Genomic DNA, 21,788 nt, shown 5'->3' on the forward strand with positions numbered 1-21,788 from the left:
TTATTACCAAACTGGAAGGAGTAACCAAGAAGAAAACTTAGATGTATACAGTGAATCACAGGTAAAAGTCATTTAGATTTCTTCAGGTTTTCGCCTCAAAAACTATGTCCACAAAACAGCAGGACTCCTAATCCTTCTCAATTGGAAGGCAAGTTATACAATTTGTTTTTTAATATAGACTTTTATCAACAGACAGAAAATCCATGTATATAAACAATGGTGTATTATAAAAGACAATTTAAGAATACAGATCCATGGATAACATTGTTTGTTAGGATTCTTTTGATATATAAATATAGAAGACTTTGGAAACATTGATATTAGCATGTAAAACACAAGTAAATAGAACTGTTTCTCTGGCATGACTCAAAAAATGTAGCCATAACTTAAGACTTCATTATATCTCTGATTTCTTGAACTTTAACTTAAGTCCTCAGTTTCCTCAACTACACATGCATTCACTAAATAATATTTAGCTCTTATACTGTGTTTTTCATCTGTAGATCTCAAATTACTTTACAAAGATGGATAAGTATCTTTGTTCCCATTTTACAAGTGGGGAAACTGAGGCACAGAGCATTGCTGTGACTTCCTTCAAGGTCACACAGCCCATCAGTGGTAGTGCTGGGAACTAGGTTTCCAGTCTGGTGCCATATCCATTGCTCCATGCTAACTCCCCTCAAAATCCAGTAATATCTATACACAACAGGCATGCCTTTATCTCTTTAGCAATGGAGTGAGTAAAGACACTTCCTCAGTATGCTCAGTAGAGTCCCCTGGAGATTGCCAGCATTCCTACAATTGCCATATGTATGGTAACTGAACTAGAAAAGGCTACGTATAGGCTGTGTGTTAAGGCTGGGAATGCTTTACGATAGGTTTTACAGCCACCATAGATGACTGATTTAATGGCTCAGACTGCATTTGGTCTAATAGTCCATTAAGTACAATTCTGCTTTTTCACATTTTAAATGTATTAATTCTACTGTGCACAATTCAACCAAAATCTAAATCCTTCCTGTATAGACTAAGTGTTGAAGATTCAATGTATGCCTGTCATATGACTGTTCTGTATGGAGAAGGGAGTCCACATCAGAATCTGTATAACTGCAATGCAAAGTGGAACCAGACAGATCAAATAGAACATAGCATCATGAAGACCTAAAAACAAACTGGAGAAGAAGGTAAAAATGTCAGTTTTCCCAAGATGCAGTTTTCACCCCGTTTAATCAATTCTTAATAGATTAAAAAAATAGTTCTGATTATTCAGCACAGTCAATTTTAAAAGGAAGTATATAGCAGGTTTACTTTGGAAGAAAAAACATGAAAATAACCATATGGATTCTTGTGAGTAAGGAATAAAAATCCCCATGTTTTTCTGTATTTTACCAAAAGCTCAATGTATAGATATTCAGCTTGTTTGATTCTGATTAAACAAGCTTTATTAAAAGTAGCATATAAATACAAATTGTGGATGAAAATAACCCAATGTTTTTGTATCCCCAGTGTCACAGTGGGAATATGGTTTCTCACTATTCACAAACATAAAAGCTATTCCCAAATAGAATCAGAAAATTAGAGTTGAATGTATGTACTGCTCTATCATTCCCTTAAACTTATTTATGCCCCCTGCTCCTCCAACACGAGGTAGTTTGTAGAAAATAAGCTATTAATAAATGAGCTGAGTTAGGTAAGTAGGGTGCATATTAATATGCTATAGACAAGCTAACAGACCCGTTAAGTAATCTATTACACAACGGTGGTAGGTAATATAAAAATTAGTATAAAACAATATCACCTTACAGAGCAGGAACTCCTATAAAGTTTTGTATGATTAAAGATTTTTTTAAAGGGAATGAATAAAAGAATGGGAGAAAGTAGAAAATACAACAATATGGACATACTGGTATTTTTAAAAGTTAAAAATCTGAGACATTAACTATGTATAATGTACTTATGGCTGGTAAATGTTATGAACAGGTCACGATTAATGTATGGAACTCAATGCATTTACCAAAATATTAAGATTAATTCAGTTTTATTATTTTTTAGGGGAAAATAAAGAATTAAACCATCCATATATATTACATGTTAAAGGTACATTGAGATTCTGGCTTCTGCATCCTTAAACGTGCAAAGATACTTCCTAATCTAAAGCTCTATTAAGGAGTAATACATAAAGAAGCAGATCAACAACTATGTATTACAAATTATAATATATAATTAAAATAACTGCTTTATGAACAGGCTGGTTTCTGACAGCTTGAAACACATCTAGGCATTTGTCTAGCAGCTGTGATAATTATCCACTGGCAATCTGTTAATTATTGGATTCTAATTAAGAAATATCAAGAAACTGAACTCAAGGTGAGACAGTCTCTGAAAAAATTCTTCAGTCTCCAAGAAGAAGAGTACGTTATTTTCTCTTTTTCCTTAGCACTGTGAGATGTGATGGGAGATTAACAGAATGGTTGTGAAAGTTGACTACTATGGGCCTCATCCATAGCTGATTGAAGTCAGTGGAAAAACTCCCATTAACTTCACTGGGCTTTGGATCAAACCCTATGAGTCAATCAAAAAAGGCCGAATCCAGGCCTCATTGACTTCAATGGAACCAGGATTTGGTCCTAAATGTATAACACAATGCAATCACAGTTTATTCCAAGTTAAACAATTGTTTTAAATAAATTGTGCACATGTTAATACCAAGTGACAAAGACAAGGCACAAGCTTAAAAATTAAAGTAGTACTAAGGGAATTACTTAACTGCTTAGACAATTGGTTACAGGAGATGGGACTTTTCACAGGTAGGTCAGTGGTTCATATTCAGTATTTACTGTTAGTGATCACAATTTAGCATCTGATAGTTATTTACTGGCCTGGGTTCAATGGTGCTTTCCATTTCCAAGTAAACAAGTATATGCATCACAAAAACTACCACCATGGTTGGCATTAATTAGCCCTCTTGTTGGCAGTTCCAGCAGAGAATCCAAGAAGTGAATGGGTAAACTATTTACCTATATAAAGTTCCTTCAGGAAGGGGCTAAGGCAAATTTGGCAGGGTGCTATAGTGAAGCTACACAGCTTTTGCCTGCATTTTACCTTTCTGTATATTAAAGAGGACTGCAATTTTCAGTATTAAGAATGTCAACCTTTAACAAGTATTTTACCTTTTTCTAAAGGAAAGAAAAAGATTGTGCCAAGTCCTACCTTGCCTTTGTACTGATGATATCTTGCTTTGGTTTAAATACAATTGCACTGATTTAACAAAAGAATATGGATTAATATTTTATTCTAAAACTTGACATTTACAGGAATTATGAAAAGTAAAATAGGTGTATTCTACAGAAAAATGAACAAATATTAAATATAATTCTATTGAGGCATTGGGATATATCAAGAACAATGCTCAAATTACATCACAGTGGTGGAGAAGATGCCTTAAAAATCTTTAATTATTTTGTGCATGCAGTACAAAGATGCATATATTCAAAGACACGCTCTTGCTAAAATATAGTTCCTCACTATATCCAGCACATTGTTTACCCTGCTACTAGATCATGTGATATTTCCAACTGTCAGATGCACTGACAGCTTATTTATTGTGCACCATCTATATATTGTGCATCTATTTATAATCTGGTAATTTGTTTCTAAATACAAGGAAATAATAATAATAAAGAGGGCAACAAACTACTGCCAGTGTGTTTTATCAGTATGATTGACTGTAATTTCAGTGGATCTCCAGGAGAGGGAGGTTTAAAACTATATATTTCTTATAGAGCAGAAAAAGGGATCTAATGTTCTAGGGAAAACTATTTAGGATAAACCAAAAGGAACAAAAATTGACCCTCCAATCCTGTAAATTACCAGCCACATTTTCATTAGTACAGTACTATATATATAAAAAAAAACCCAACATGTAAATTGGTTTCCCTTGATAAAAGCTTTACTGATGCCTGACAATGAAATCCCTTGGGACCCATGTACAATATACAGAGTAGCATTTTTCTTCAGCGATAACAATGATTAACACTGAATGAGACAAGTGAAGCGTCCTTAACAATAAAGGCTTAATAAACAGAAGAGAATTCCTCCAGTGTGCCATGTGTAAAAGTCATTTGTCTCCTGTCTGAATGACTAGTTCTTAAATTGATTTTAATTAGATACATTAACACTAAACACCATTTGATAGCAGACAAAATGTTACTGCCAAAATCATCTTCCCCTCCCATTGTTGTCATCATGTAGCTACCCTCCTCAAATCTATGTGCTGATTTCTCATCATCATCTTTTAAATAAAATTAAAATTTCTCCCTTGCACTTTCGAAACTCTGTACAACACCTTCACTGCCTACATTTCAGCCTTCATTTTCTCAAACTCCTATGCTTCTCCCAAGCCACCCACCTTAAATAGCCCATATGTACCTTACCTTCCCATTCATTTCTATGCCTCTTCTATGCCACTCCCTCTTGCAACTCCCTTCCTATCCTCATGTACCAAATGACTATAGTCGTAATTCAAATCCCTCCCTAAAACACACATCCACCAAGCCTGTCAATGAGAACAATTCATTGTAGTCAGTAGTATGAATCCACATAAAAAAAATATTCACAGTCATTGATCCTCAAGTATAGTGTGTGCTTGGAATGTTCTCTATGTGTATTCAACTGGAAGCTCTTTGGGGCAGGGACTGTGTTTTCCTGTATGCTTTAACAATGTTCAATAAATAATCATTTGGGCCCAATTGTACAAATCCTTGCTGAAGTGAGCAATCCTTGTTCATGCATGTAATTCAGTGGGTTCAATATGATTCTTTGTATGACTAAAGGTTTGAAAGATCAGACCTTAATACTGATTTCCTATATGGAAACCTCCCTTAGCACTAAGTCAATACGTTTACTGTATCACAATATGGCAGATATTACTTTAAAACTCATCTTAAAAGTTAAAGTTCATAGGATTACGCCCTCAGGCATAAATTATGAAAAACAAAGTTACATATGGGATATTTTATTTCTTTAAAGGGACAGGTGATTTGAAATAGAGTTATTTAGAAAAAAGTGAAAAGTGGTTTCAGGTATTACACCTGCTAATGGCTTATGGTTTTAAATTCACATTTTCTTTTTAAAATTTTCCTTTCCCCTGTTGCTGTCTGAAAGATTTATACAAATAAACAGTGTACAGTGGAAACTGTGAAAGGGGGGAAAATCAAGAAAAATATTTTTTTGCTAACCTTTCAGTAATAGTCATCGTAGATGTTATTTGTAACAATAGTAAGTAAAATATAACGGAAAGTAGTGAGTTTTTTAGCTTGATTGTAGGCCTATCAGTGTTTTAAAAACGACAGGATATCAGTTATGATTATTCCCTGATAAAAATGTTCCTATTCTGCTGCATAGTATACATTCAGATTCTGAACTGTGAACAACAAGTGTTAAACTGAGGTATTTTCTATTATTAGAGATTGGACTGGTAGCACTGCCTACTATTAAGATTGCTTGACACTTCCAATTATAAGACTCCATTTTTGGTTGCCTATTACTTTACCAAACTAACTGTTCAAGCTGAAATTTTACATGCCAGGGGTCTGCCTGAGTCAAAAAAAATTTTTTTTTTGATGTTTAGTTCCACAATTTGTTTATTTTTGTTCACAACTTTTGTTTACTTCCCTGAGGGATGAGCTAGGATTTATAGGAAGACATGTGTTTTAATGAGAAACATAAAGCAAGAGAGGGTAAAGACACAGTAGAATGGGTTGGTTCGCTAATAATTTCCTTCATTCATTCCAGACCACCTTAGAATATATCAAAAAGATACAGAAATTGTCTAAGTCAGTGGTGAGGGCTCCGGCTGGGGTTATAGCCTTTGGGGTGGGGCTGGGGATGAGAGACTTGGGGTGCAGGAGGGTGCTCTGGGCTAGGATTGAGGGGTTTGGAAGATGGGAGGGGGATCAGGGCTGGGACAGGGGGTTGGGGCCCGGGAGGGACTCAGGAGTGCAGACTCTGGGCAGTGCTTACCTCAAGCAGCTCCCAGAAGCAGCGGCATGTCCTCCCTCTGGCTCTTAAGTGGAGGTGCGGCTAGGTGGCTCTGCATGCTGCGCTGCCCCTACAGCTCCCATTGGCCACAGTTCCCAGCCAATGGGAGCTCCAGGGGCAGCGCTTGGGGTGGGGGCAGCATGTGGAGCCCCCTGGCTGCTCCTACACATAGGAGGAGCCGGAGGGGGGACATGCCACTGCTTCTGGGAGCTGTGGCACACGCGTGGAGCGGTCCATGAACCTTCTCCCCAGCTGGAGCACGGGAGTGGGGCAAGCCCCAGACCCCACTCCCCAGCAGGAGATCCCGGGCTGGATTAAATTGGCTGGCTGGCTGGATGTGGCCCGCGGACTGTAGTTTGCCTACCCCTGCCCTAAGTACTTTTCACTTTACTGACGCTGCTTTTCTGAATGGCCCCAGCTTGTCCTCCTTCCAAACCTACCTCTATGCCTTTCTTCTACAGTTCATTAGGGTCAGGAATAGGATTCCAGACACATCTGCCACATCTCCACTCTCTTTTCCTTAAAGGTCCTTCCCCAAGGAGGTTTTATAAATGATTGTCCTCTCTGTATTTTTTAAGAATTTTCTTTAATTAAAGCAAAATTTTAGGAAGTAACTAAAATAAGGCCATTAAGATAAGAATGGGAAACTGTACTCTAACCGAAGTGATTTACCTAGTTGAGCCAAACCCCTCTTCCTCCTATAATTGTATCATTTCTCTCAAAAACAAAATACATTAGTCACAGTCCTACTGTACTAAATATGTCTAGTAACTATATTTATGAAATAAATACACTTTTGTGGTTTTGGTAATAGTTATAGTCAAAGTTGGAACATCACAGGTTTGACTGTTTTTTAATTTTGCACAACAGAATGACAAAAACAATCATACACTGAAATGAATTTTTCACACACCCACAAATGCACGCACACCCACCATGTGGCAAGTTTTCCCATGTCTTCTCTTTAAAAAGTACATTTTTCAGACTAAATATCTACTGGGACAGCCTTTTTATGTCAGTGAGATGAGGACCAATTGAAAATTTATTGAAGCAAAGTCGCAACACATCTGATGCAAGCTAACTGCATATTAATTTGTAATAATTGTATAACATTATTTAACTTGTTGTGACTTAAAACTTCACTTTTGAACTCACCTTGGATCAGGCTGAGAAAATTTATTATTCAGGTTCTCATATCCAAATTGATTTAGTATTGTAACCACAAGCATAGGAGCCAAAGACTGGGCTGGCTTAGTAAATAAAGCATTGGTACCAAAAACCATGGAGGAAAGTGGTGATCTGAAATATTCAAGACACGTATTAATCCATATTACATAGTATATAAATATACATCACTTACAGCACTTATTATATTCATTATTTAAGTACTGTTCAGACTCAAATATTAACCATCAGGATACATAACTGCATAATTACCATCAACATTCTAGTCAGTGAATGATCCAGATATCATAATGAAATGACTACATTCCAGTTAGATAAGTAGTTTTTTTTAAAAAAAAAATCTATAAACATACCTTTTATACTATCTTAGGTCCCCACAACTACCTTACTTGACCATAAATAAAAGAATCAGGGATCTAATAGAACAGTGTCAAAGGGCCTAATCCAAAACCCGCTGAAGCTAACTGAAGGATTCACATGGACTTCAATGGGCTTTGGATCAGGCCCATAGTCTGGTGATTCAAGAGTTGCGACTGCATACAATTAACAAGGAAAAGAGAAAAATAGGATAGACTTATATTTGTAAAAGACGTGATTTGGTACTAGAAACTGATTTATTCAAGTGCTCTTCATGTATTAAGTGTTCTTCAAACAAAGCAATCTGATTGTTATTCAGAATAATTTCAAGTCTTGTATATGGACTGGGGGAACGTCGTATCAAAAATATTTTTAAATTGTAAATTATACCACTTCACCTTCAAGTTACTGAAGAAAATTCAATGTACCACTTATGAGATTTGGTCTACATAGACACTGACCGCAATCCTGCAAGGACTTATACCCAGGTTCAATTTTATGCATTGGAATAGTCCCACTGAAGCTAATGGAACTATTCACAGGTATAAAGTAATATACGTGCTCTAGTCTTCGCAGGATTTGCCCTTAGAGGGAGCCTGATTCTCCTTCTCCCCCTCAAACAGCACTGAAACCAGAAACCCCACTGGTATAGAAATCAGTATATTTGTGAGAGCAACAGGAAGTCAATTGCACTTTGATATAAATCAAAAAGATACATGAATCACAGTACAGCATATCACAGCAAGTTTTATCAATTTTTATTTAAAAAATTGAACGGCAGCTACACAGACTTTGAATTTTGCTTGTTAAATGGTATAGTTCAAACATTCAGATACCTTCTCTATATTAGAAAGGCTGTATCCTGCCAACTCTTAAGCCTCTGAGTAATATTAGACATGGGAGTATTTCTACTGAAATCAAGAGGACTAACCATGTGAATGTTTGTGGGACTGGGCTCTTATAAATATAATAGAGTTTACAATGGAAGTGTTTAAATTCATTCCTTTGTTAAATTTACTCAGGGCCTAATCCTGCAGACATTTATGCATGTGCTTACCTTTACTTGTGTGTGTAAATTAAGCCCTTAAAGCAAGTGTTTGCAGGATTGGAGCCAAAGAATGTCACAATAATTTCTGCATTTATTTGGACATAATCTGGGAAAAAGTTATTTAATAACATAAAATTTCAAAAGACTTAAAGCAATGTACAGTAATAATGAATTCCCATTCACTTATCATATTAAAAGTAAATATAAAGTGAAACTTCTTAAAAATAGTTGTAATTTAAAAAAAATAGAAAACTTTTTTTTTTTACCAAATTAAGAATCCTTTTTAGATTAATATGTTCAGAGTGTTCAGTGTATGAAACTTAACTTTGGTATAGAGAATTTGATGACACTAGCTACAGTTCATTTTGTGAGCAGTAGTAAGATCAACATACCTCCGTTTGTGTTTTATTAAGTCTGCATCAACAATATCTGCCAAGGGCAGGTTAAACAAACTGAATGACGCTTGAACAATTACCCTATAGAAAGACAAAATATTTCAAAATGTTGATAGATACTAAACATACTTTTTTCAATAAGAAAACTGTATTGGATGGTTGTGTGTGTGTGTGTGTGTTTCTCTCTCTCTCTCACACACACACTTTACTCTCTCATCAAGTAAATTAACACAGTATTATTGCTTCAAATTAAAAATGGCTATTAGATCTATTTAAAGATCAGTTCTCCAAATAAATATTAGAGCTGTTACTTTAATCAAGAATTAGAAACCTGTATACAAACCTAAAACTTTCTCAACTCTTTTTGGAATTTCAAGATAGCAGTTTGGCATTGAAGTGAAAGAGGACACTTACTGAGGTTAATACCAACTTAAACTGACTTGAATGGAGAAAAGGAACATCTCAGAAGAAAAAACTAAAATTCTCCTCCAGAAATCTGAAAAAGGACATGCAGAGGACTGGAAGGGAAAGATAGGAAACAAGCTTAAAACAAGTGACAGAATTAGAATGATAAAGGTAAACAAATACATTTAACACATGATCAATAGAACCAAATGAAACAATAAACAGGATGATAGATTTGCATGTATTGCTAAGTTTTGGTAAAATTAGATTCAAATTACAAAAGTCCTTTTTGGGCTAAATAACCTTCACATATCTTGAGAGATTTTTTTCCTAAGGAAACTTGAATACTTGAAATGAGGAAAATATATTACTGGATAATGTAATTCAGTTGTCACATAGTTCTTAGTTACAATAGCCCATGACTGAAATCCTGGAAGGATTGGGGCTGTGGGTGGGGGGGGGAAGGGGAGAAGAGAGAGAAAGAAAATATATGCAAAGAGGACAGGCAAGGTAGGAAGGGAAGACCATGAAATTAACACCATCCTATTCTAATTGAGAAGGCTGTTTTTAAAAATGTTTAATGAAGTATTTCCTTTTGAGGGTTTTCCACACCTCGCTGATCTACCTGTTCTGTGAAATAACCTTGAGGTTTCATGCTATAGCAGTACCAAAGAAAACAAATTTAATGTTGTTTAGCCAACAGTGACTTGAATTGCCAGCATTTTTGTGGGGTGGAGGGATCTAAAATCTTTAATTTTTCAATATTAAAAGAAAAGGGAAAAGGAATAGTATGAATCTAAACAACAGAAACTCTACTAGCTATTCTGTAAACTAAAATAAAGTTTAGAACTGAATTTCTCTTGCACTCTGCTAGTACTCAGTTTCAGGCCAAAGGCAGCTGAGAAGGAACTGAGCGCAGTTCTTCCGCGCAGTGCTAGATAGCCTCGAGACAGGGAGAGCACGTGTGAGCCAAACAGACACTGCTACCTAAAATCTCCAATCTGAGGCACAGGGACTCAGATACACCTACAGTGGGAACACCAATAGGGACACTACTTGAAGAAGTGGTGGGAAACTGCTGTTTGGGTAAACGGGAAAGTCTGTGTCAATGGAATCTGCATTTGACCAACGTTAAAACTGATGTGGCTGGAGACAATGCTGCAAACTCTAATTATTGTATATATTAGATTGTTAATTTTAAAAAGAAAATAGAAGCAGTAACTAAAAGTTGAAATACTCTTAAACAAGAGTTGCCATTTTAATTGCAGCTCCTTTTCAGACCCATGAAACAGAACAAAAGGAAAAAGAGCAAAACTTATCGTAGGAAATTCTTCAAGCTACCACAAGGGTATGACAAAAAGAGTGTAAAAACAAAGTGACCTCACAGACTCCGTTCACAAGGCGTAGGAAGCTGTTAATTTAAAAAAAAAAAAATAGTATCCTTGAAGGTATATATTTACTTACATGTTTGTTGTGAGATAAACAGCCAGCAGGTAGTAGTGTTCTGGTCCTAGAACAAACATGACAGCGGCAGCTATTCCTTCTAAGTAAAAGGAAAACAAGATGATCCTGTAATATCCAAACTTCTTCAGCAAAGTATGACTGAGAAGCACAAGGCACTGAAAAGATAATAGATACATATTAAGTATATACTTAATACAGTACTTCAGTACTTCTTTTAAGAAAACAGAGTTTTGGATGCTATAAATGGTTTACTGCTACACAGTACTTCTTCTAATTAGCAAACATGCATATTTTCTGAAAGGGGAAATCTGAATCAGTAACATTTTCAAATGCGCTCACAAATTAAGAACATAGGAACTGCACAAACAGAAAAGAATGATAGGACCAGTGGGATGGTCCTATCTCTGTTTTAAAACAGATGCTTCAGAGACAAATGCTCTCCCTTCACCCAGAATCAGTCTGTGCACTACTCTACATTGGGGTAAATATTGCTTCCCACTTCAGATAGCAATTAGCTCATACCATAGAGCATAATGTCCGATATCCCTTATGCAGTTTATTTTGCAGTGTGTTCATAGTGAAAAGTGTTTCTTACCATTTGAACTTAGACTACTGGACTGAACAAAATGTGTGGTTTTCTTTTAAAGCTTGTGGCACCTTAGAGCCTAACAAATTTATTTGGGCATAAGCTTTCGTGGGCTAAAGCCCACTTCATCAGATACATGCAGTGGAAAATACAGTAGGAAGATAGATAAATTTGTTAGTCTGTGTATCTTCCTACTGTATTTTCCACTGCATGCATCTGATGAAGTGGGCTTTAGCCCACGAAAGCTTATGCCCAAATAAATTTGTTAGGCTCTAAGGTGCCACAAGTACTCCTTGTTCTTTTTGCTGATACAGACTAACATGGCTACCACTCTGAAATCTTTCAAAGCTGTAATTTTTCATTAACATCACAATGGCTCTGATATCAATGGACATATATGGTAAACTTCTACTACCACTATTACTCAGTGCCACTTTTGTAATTGATAAAACAGTTTCACTGGGAAATCCTATCGTAACAGATTACTAGTTTTGCTTCTATTGTAGAAAAAGGTATTGGGAAAGGTAGATACTGAATGCGCAGTACTCATAGTTCCATTTCAAGTTTCCAGATTTCAACATGCAACAATCTACACAAAGTGCTAGCAACAATAAAATATCAGCTTTTTGGATGTGTCACATCCAGTAATTCACTTTTGACTGCATACGCTAATAAAAAGAATGAAGAAAACCAATTCACAACCTGGAAATGTTAATTTATAAAAATGTTGTTTTTCTACAGAACACTGATGTTTTAGTCACAGATTGTGCTAACTTTTAAATCTAAAGCAAGTTATAGTTTGAAAATGTTGAGCAAAAGGTCTATGTGAATCTAAAGAAGAGAATCAAATCCATAAATTCAGTATTGAAAATTATCCTTCAATATTTTCATATTCGGGCATTAGAAATCCACACATGCATTATGTCACAAAAGTCTGAATTAATTAAAACACTTTGAAATAAAAACATCCGAAAAATGTTTAGTCATGAAGCCCACAGAAACAATTTAGACCAAAACTGACCTTTAGATGTTGAGCCCCTAAGTAACCTGAATAGTACCAGCAAAGAAAGATACTACTGCTACATTCCAAACCCTTTAAAAGCTTGGGGAGTTCCCTATGTCCTGAGGTAAGAAACTGAGACTCAGGGGTGAAAATCAAGCACAGATACCACCCACCTTTAAGGAAAAGTCTATCACTATTAAAAAGCAAACCCAGTACAGCTGGATTCCATTCTTTCATACATTAGCAAAACTGTCAACTAAATTCTAGAAGCAAAATCTTTATTACTAGTGACATAAGAGGTAGAAAGAACATAGCTCACAGTACAGAAGTGGGACTGAAAAACTTGGCAACTCTCACCTGTACTGTGAGGGAATAAATACAAAATTCCACAATGTCATTTTACAGAGTCACTTTTCTGATGATATGGTAATTGCATTTTAATAAAACACAGAATGCTGTTTTTGCAAAAAGTTATGATAAAGGATAGTTTAGAGTTAGGCCCACAGCAAAAAGAACGGTTAAAACACTCCATAATTTGTATATAGAATTTTTAAGATCAGGTAGAATCATACACTAGAATTTTTCCCCATGATGTTTCCTGATTCACAACTCCTCAGGATTATCATCCTCACTTTATGGTAACAAACATTTTATTGAACTTATTTTTGGTTAAAATATTTAAGATGTTGTTTCACCCACATTTGCCTATTGTGAAATTACATTTGGCTTCTTATCTTGTTCTCCTTGCTTTTGAGAAATAGTTGTTTATTTTCTGGACACTCCAAATAAAGAATTAAATATCTTAAACTATATATATATATATATATTTTTGTTACAATAGGAAGTTAGCAAATAAAAACAACAGATTGAGGCATACCTTAAAGACAATTGGAGTTTCAGTCTTAAAACATGATTTCATGATCTCTATAATGCTCTAACATATAATCAAAGTAATAGTGTTTTAAGATTAAGATTTAATACTGAAAATGCACTAAAAAGTTGCAGTGATAACAAGCTTTAATGCACAAAAATTAAACTCTTCTTTTCTCTTCCATCCCTCACTTTCCATTTTCAAATGGGAGGACATTTTGAATGTACATAGTGCCTTCTATTTTTCTAATATAATGACACACTATATACCCAGGTATATGGTTCGCATCACTGTCAGATTTGAGCTCCTTCCATGAGTTACAAGATAACAATGCTCTCTTTCCTTCAATATTAATTAGCCACCAAGATTAATGATTTCAAACTCAATAAGCATTTCACAAAAGGAAGGCACTCCCCTTGCACTTTTCTTCCCATACTTAATTACTTTAAACAGCATCAATCCTCATTGTTAGACACAGAATGGATTGAAGATTCAGCACAAGGAAACAAAAGGCAAACACATTTTTGAATGCTCCACACATGAATAGAATGAATCTTAAAAAAGATTGTGGCAAATATTATGAGGTAATTCAAGCTTTCTTCTTAAAAAACTGAGTACCATGCAGAGTAATGAGCAGGTTAAGCAGGGAATTGACATAAGTGGCTGTAATACAAAGAAGTACAAATCTGACTGGAACTATATGTTAAAAAAAATTATCTATTATCTGACACTTTGTGAAAATGTATTCATATTTAGATATAGTAACCGATGTGTAATGCATGTTATTTTAATGAACTGGACCTCCTTTCATCATAATTAAGAAAAATCAACATGCCGTGGGAGCGTCAAGCTCTAGTGCTTCAGAAACTTTGTTGGAGTCTTTCAATAAAAGCCCTGTATTTCCAAGAAAAATATTGAATCAGTTGATGCTTTAGGCTTTAATTTTTAAGTCCTTTGATTGCAACACCAGGGCATATTCAGGATATGCGTCCTATCCCACACACCAACTGCCATCCCTTAATAGAAGCCGTGATCTAGCTTTGTAAAGGCCAGACAAGCATAATCCACAAAGCAGCTTTCTTTTATGTAGGCTGGATGCTTTACAATAAGTGAACTTCAGGACACTGCTGTCGGAGAATTCTCTTGTTATATCTTGAATTTGAAGGGACAAAACCCAAGAAAAATAAGGTCACAGCAAACTTTATACAGTTCAGTGGCCTTCTAAATAATGAATCTTTGGGAAGCAGAGAGAAATGTGTTTTCTGAACGATTGTTCATTTTAGACTGTCATGTTGATTTGATCAGCAGTGATTGGTATATATTGAGTGTAAAGTTACTGAGGCTGTCCTAATTTCTGTAGTTTCTGTCAGATATATTCCTATCTTACTTACTTAGAATAAAGAAGTTTATTACCTAGGTGTTTTTTTGAGTTATAGAAGAGACCTGTAAAATCTCTGGAGGGGCAGGGAGTTTTAATGGTAGATATTTATAAGTTCTGCAGCAAAGAATATATATTAGTTGTATTTAATTGCTGTATGTCAGCAGAAGCTTAAACTATAACAAATTCCTAGCTGTGCATTAAATTACTACTTTTCCATGTCTCCTTTTATATGTTATTAATTTATTTATTAAAAAGAACACAAGTTGTTCACATTAAAAATGAATGGCCTGATTTTCAGAAGTGCTAGGCACTCAAAACATCTGTATATAGTCTGCAGATGCTCACTATTTGAGAAAATCAAACCATAAACATTTGAAGTAAATCTATGGAAAGTTTTTGAAGATCAGCTTTATACAAGTTTTTAGGGGGGCATGAGCAGGAAGACTTTATTTATTTATCTAAAAACAAGAACACTTGTCTTCTCTGTGGGGCATCTTTTTGCATTATTTTTTCTCTCACTCCTCTCCCACTGCTGTCCACATCTAATCCTTTTGGTCCTCTTTCCCTTCCAGTGCAAACCATATTTGGTTCTCTTGGGATGAGATCTTGCTCACCTTCTACATCAGTGGTTCTCAACTCTGGTCCACCGCTTGTTCAGGGAAAGCCCCTGGCATGCCAGGCCAGTTTGTTTACCTGCCGCGTCTGCAGGTTCAGCCAATCGCGGCTCCCACTAGCCACGGTTCCCCACTCCAGGCCAATGGGGGCTGCGGGGGCAGCCAGCACGTCCCTTGCCCTACACCGCTTTCTGAAGCCTCCTGCAGCCCCCATTGGCCTGGAGCCATGATCGGCCGAACCTGCGGACGCGGCAGGTAAACAAACCGGCCCGGCGCGCCAGGGTCTTTCCCTGAAAAAGCGGTGGACCAGAGTTGAGAACCACTGTTCTACATGCAGATGATGAATGAATGACAAAATGAATTAGAAGGCTTCACTCCCTCAAATGCAGGTGAGTTGACAGACCTTGCTTTGTTAGATCATCTAGCCCCTTCATCAATTCCCATGATGATGCAGAGAATGTTCATTTGGGGGAGGTCGGTTATACCTAACATTTATTTTCCAGAGTTCTGTCCCATCTAGTTTTAAATGTCTGAAAGCAATGGGGATTCCCTCACCATCCAGACACATTAAACTAAGCAAAATTAACACCAAGTTCTTCAATACATTTCACTTTTAGGATATTTTTTCCTGATACTGAGCCTATATTCCTTCTCTTATTCTAAATTGTTAAGCCCCTGAAACACAAAAACATTTACTTTCTCTTCTTGTTGACTGTTATTTTATCTGCCTACCCTCCTTCTCTCTGCTACCCTATGCTGCCTTTTTGGCTAGACTAGACGAGACTAAAGTTCTTTTTATAATGTTGGTGCACAAGATTTGTTCCTCAGACTAATAAAAGGTTTCTGCCAGATACAGTATTTTGTCCAAGCAGTGTAAACAGATACTTTAATTACTGAGAACTAGCACAAAAGTAAGCTGCATTTTCCTTTTAAATAAAAGATTAAAAGGATTGTTGCATACCTGAGGACAAATAAAGCCAGCTCCATACATGATGCTTCTTATAAAAGAGGAAAGGACATCCTTAGGGATGAGATTATCCGCAAAGATCATCATGAAATTGTTGCAGAAGGCTAGGTGGAAGACTTGAAAGAAGTTCATGGTCACAAAAAGTATAAAGTTTTTCTGTGTCATTATCTGTTTGGTCAATGAAATTACAGAGGACCAGGAGAGAGCTTTATTATTATTTTCTAAGCTAGTGTTCTCCACAGGAGTTTCTCTCTGTTCATACTGACTAGTGCTATATATCCCAGTGTAACACATACAAGCAGTTGCTAGTGCTGCAACCAAAACAGTAAAGGTTTGAAAATAGGCAAAATTTTCCATATTATCTGATATTAGACCACAAAAAAGAATGCTGGTTGATCCAACTAATGTTGCCACTTGGTTATAGTTAATAAGCTGAAGTCTACTTTCATGTCTAGTTGAAATTTCTGCAAAGAGCGCACATTGTGCTAGCAACACAAATGTAAGCAAGCCATCAAAAGCACATAAAGCAACAATAAGGTGAAGACCATTAAGCCAGTCACCTTCCTGATAATGTTTCCAAGGAAACCAGGGAAGCAGAAAAGCTAAGCCATACAATGGTGCTCCATATAAAATTGAAAACTGACGTCTTGAGCAACATGGGACTTTGGAGTTGTCTTGAATATACCCAAAGAGAGGGTCATTAATGGCATTCCAGATCATAAAAACTACCTGAGAAGAAAAATACAGAATTTCTCATTAGTGATATTTTTCTGTAGGATTCATCAAGACATACATAACATCTGGAATAACAAAAGTGCTGACCTATATGATGGAAAGGTTAAACGTATTTTGTATGTTGTACACTCACAAACAAACATTAAGTATATTTGTATGTAGAGTCATCTAAATTAAACTATTTCTAAATCTCTACTAACAGAGGATATTGATGCACAAACAATGAAGTACACTATGTCATATTTGTTTAATGTACAATTCTACTTGGAAAACAAAAGAGGAAAGCTTGCCAAATGGAAATGGACTAAGGCCATATTTTTAAAAGTACTTAGGTGCTTTAAGATACCTACCGGCACGTAGCAGGATTTTCAAAAGTGGGTGTTAGGCATTTAGGTGCATTTGAAAATCCTACTGAGTGCCTACCTGCATTGTTAGCTGCCTATATACCTTTAAAAATCTGGCCTTAAACCCCAGTCCTGCAAAGACTTACACACATGGCCCTTCATCTTGCAAACCCTTGTGCATATAAGTAACTTTGAGAACATGAGTAGACCCTTTTAATTCATTGGGACTACATACATGCATAAGGTTGCTCACATAAGTAAGGATTTTCAGGATCATGGCCATATTTAACTTTAAACAACAATTTAACATATGTATAAATCTTTGCTGAACAGGGACATAAAATTGGTAAAGAAAAACTTTATTTTGAAGTTTGTCAGAGTAACAAACATACTTCCAACAATGGATTTTTTTTTAAATCTAAAACTATTAATAAACTTTGAATGTACCTACAATTTATTAAGGATCACATATTTAATTATATTTGCAGTATGTCAATAATTGATTCATCAATGAAGCAGAATTATTTCATTATTATTATACAAACACTGTGCACAACAATATGAAAATCCATGTTCCAATGTACTATACCTGTGCTTGATGAAATGCTGTTTCTGAAATCTTGTATTGGTTTAAGAAAAGCTTAACATAGTAGAAATTAAAGATACTGTTCATCATTCCAGCGCCTAGTGTGGTCATGGAATATGCCAGGGCATTAGGATGAATTCCTAAAACAAATTTCATTTTCCAAATTGTGAATGTCTCCTCTTCTTCTAATTATAAAAAAAGAAAAATACTTATAATTACTTATTGATTAAGTACAATTGATATTTATAATCCTTGCTAATAGAGGACTACTGAATTCCATGTTACAGCGTGCCACATTTTAGTTTTACTACTTCGGAAAATGAAAAGCCATTGGAGATTTGCCTATGTTAGGACTGCAAGAAGGGATCCCTAGAGTCCATGTTGGTCAGCTTTATCATTCAGTCTCTTTCCAACTTTCAAAATGTACAACAAAATGTCTATAAAATTGAGTCAATAAGCTACAGTATTAAGAGATCAATGAAGTTTCTTAATTTTGTATGAGTACTTAAAATACCTATGGTACATGTGTATCGAAGAACAATTTTATCATTTGTCAAAAATTGTATCCCTAGACCCCAGTCTTGCACTGTAATCACTAGTGCAAACCCATACTCTGGTACCGTGCTAGTAAATCAAGACTTTTTTTAAAATCTTTTTTTTCTGGTTTCCCCCCCAAAATTTACATGTACATTTTATATTTATCTATACAATTAGATTTGACACAAGGTCTGCAACTGCTTACCCCAAAATATTAGACAACGGGGTCCTCAGTTTCAGAAAGTTTGTGAACCTTATTATTTCCCTCATAAATCCTTTTTGCAGAAACCAAACAAAACTCTAGAGGCATACCTAATGACAATCTGGAATATAGGATCTGAAATAGCTATTCAAACCACTGGCTGAACTTAGTCCAGTGCATTGCCTAATGAACTGGCCAATATATCTAGTGCAGGGGTTCTCAAACTGGGGGTTGGGACCCCTCAGGGGGTCACAAGGTTATTACAGAGGGGGTTGTGAGCTTCTGGCCTCCACTCCAAACCCTGCTTTTCCTCCAGCATTTATAATGGTGTTAAATATATTTAAAAGTGTTTTTAATTTATAAGTAGGGTTGCACTCAGAGGCTTGCTATGTGAAAGGGGTCACCAGTACAAAAGTTTGAGAACTACTGATCTAGTGCTCCATATCAAGGTTGGTACCATATTCCCTCTCGCAAGAAGTGCACCTCTCCAACTGTGCAATGCTGTAAATATGTGTGATGATTCCTTTCTACCTCCCCTTTCGCTGGTCTACCTATATCTATCCTAATCATGAGATTTAACTTTGTATGAATCAGGAAGGGGTAACCAGGTATGTTTAAAGTTCCAAATTTCCTAATGGCAACTAATGTACACGTGAGCTAGAGGATCCCACAGAGCAAAACAGACTGCGTTATTTAAGCAGGTAATAGATGGGTCCCACTGGATTCAGCTGACCACCTTCCCACTCAAATAGACTTCAAGGTCAGAAGGGACCATCGTGATCATCTAGTCTGACCTCTTGCACATTGCAGGCCTCAGAACCTCACCCACTCCTGAAATAGACCCCTAACTTCCAGCTGAGTTACTGAAGTCCTCAAATCATGGTTTAAAGACTTCAAGTTACAGAGAATTCACCATTTACATTAGTTTAAACCTGCAAGTGATCCATGCCCCTTAGTGCAGAGGAAGGTGGAAAAAACCTAGCCAATCTGACCCGGGGAAAAATTCCTTTCTGACCCCAAATATGGCAATCAGTTAGACCCTGAGCATGCGGGCAAGATCCACCAGGCAGATACCTGGAAAAGAATTCTCTGTACCAACTCCAAGTCCTCCCCATCTAGTGTCTCATCTCCAGCAGTTGCAGATTTTTGCTATTGGCAGTCGCCATTGGGCCACTTGCCATCTTAGTCAGTCCCATCATACCATCCCCTCCATAAACTTATCAAGCTCAGTCTTGAAACCAGTTAAGTTTTTTCCCCCACTAGGAAGGCTGTTCCAGAACTTCACTCCTCTGATGGTTTTTTGTCTAATTTCAAGCCTAACCTTGTTGGTGGCCAGTTTATAGCCATTTGTTCTTATGTTCACTTTGACACTTAGTTTGAATTACCAGAGAGGGAGAGGAGTTTTTATCCCTCTGATGTATTTATAGAGAGCAATCATACTGCATATTACTTGCTTCTCTCCAAGAAGCAATGACCAGGAGTAAAAGAAAACTAGTACCCAAGGTAGTGAGATGAAAATGGATTCCAAATGGTAATACTAAGCCCTGTCCAAACTGTGCTAGCTGACAGACACCATGCTCAGATCGCCATATGGAGTCAGAAAGGAATTTTTCCCCAGGTCAGATTGGCTGGGGTTCCCAAACTGTAATCTTTTGGGCACTTGTTAGCAGTCCTCAGAACTGGCTGGTCACATCTTTTTTACATCTTTTAAACCACATTAAAATGTAGCTACAAATACATTATACTTTCTAATGTTGAGTGTAAGCAATTTCTGTAATTGACAGAGATATAACTGCAAATGGAAGGGAAAGAGGTCTGCATGATTTTGAATAGGAGGGAAGGTGAATACATGAAACACGATCCAACTTTACATAAAAAAGTCAGAGAACCCAAATTCTAATGGTTACCAAGCATTGCTCCTTTTTAATACTACAGAACTGTGCTTGACAACCAGACAGAAGGGTCTATGGACAGTTCACTGGACTAGCAACTTGGAGACCTTTGTTCTCTGTAGAGTTGGGCAAGTCACTAGTCCTTCCTCCAACAGTCCTACCCTTCCCCATCTGTAAAGTGTCACCCTTCTTTATAAATATTAAGGGTCTATGGATGAAAAGTACTATATAATTTCTAGGTATTATCATGGATAATTATTTTCAAACATGGTAGCAGCTGCTATCATGCTTCACTGTGGCCAGCGATTCCTCACCAAACAACAGCACCATGGGAAGTTTACAATAAAAAGACATGGCTGACATCTGCGAGCTGCAGTATACAATCCTGTTTGAAAGCATTTTAACAGAATGAAGCATTCATCCCTAAGGACCCCCGGATGCTTTATAGACCATACATATGCACAGAGTTCACTTCAGGGACTATTTTAACAGCATTCACCTATGAGGCCCCTAGACTCAACTATTCCCACCCTCATAGCCCCCCATCCAATCCCACACCCACAGCTCCCCATTGCTCTGTACTTCACCACCATTCCCACCCCCCCATAGCTCACCCATCCTATCCAACCTCCCATAGCTCCCCATTCCTCTGTATTTCACCACCATTCCCACCCCACCCACAGCTCCCCATCCCCCTGCACTTCACCACCATTCCCACCCCCATAGCTCCCATGGGTGCTGGAACAATTTGTATAGCGAGGGAGCTAAGAGCCACTCAACCAAACTGTAAACCCTGCATAGGATGGAAACCAGTGCAAGTCAGGAAGTGCTACAGCACCCCCACGCCCCTAGTTTCAGCACCTATGATAGCTCCCCAACCTCCCCCAAACCCCTTTCCTTCTCCCCGGGAATTAACCCCTCACAGCCTTATCCACTCTGCCCCCACACAGCCATCACTAACCGACTCGTTGTCTCCGCCCTCCGGCCGGAGGCTACGCAGCTCACTCGCGGGGCAGAACTTAATTTCCTCAAACCCACCTTCCCCCCCGCCCCCTCTCCATTGGCTGAGTGGAGGCTTTCTGCACGTGATTGGTCGGCGTTCCGGTCGATCGCTGAGTGGCGGCACGCGATTGGTTATCTGCCGGGCAGGTCAGAGTGCCCGTTTTGAATAATCGTT

At 37.1% G+C, this 21,788-nt stretch overlaps 1 protein-coding gene across 1 annotated transcript; it reads right to left on the bottom strand.

Annotated features, from left to right (window-relative positions):
• Positions 1-21,785, bottom strand: LOC140918246 (transmembrane protein 180). Its single transcript, XM_073362187.2, has 7 exons — positions 21,573-21,785; positions 17,984-18,165; positions 16,310-17,044; positions 10,894-11,048; positions 9,022-9,105; positions 7,195-7,338; positions 1-1,172 (listed from the first exon to the last, which is right to left on the bottom strand). The coding sequence occupies exons 2-7, from the start codon at positions 18,134-18,136 to the stop codon at positions 1,043-1,045; spliced, it is 1,401 nt and encodes a 466-aa protein (XP_073218288.1). The 5' UTR covers positions 18,137-18,165; positions 21,573-21,785; the 3' UTR covers positions 1-1,042.
• Between the last annotated feature and the right edge of the window lie 3 nt (positions 21,786-21,788).

This window comes from Lepidochelys kempii, chromosome 10, assembly GCF_965140285.1.
Source record: "Lepidochelys kempii isolate rLepKem1 chromosome 10, rLepKem1.hap1, whole genome shotgun sequence".
In the NCBI taxonomy this organism is placed as follows: domain Eukaryota; kingdom Metazoa; phylum Chordata; order Testudines; family Cheloniidae; genus Lepidochelys; species Lepidochelys kempii.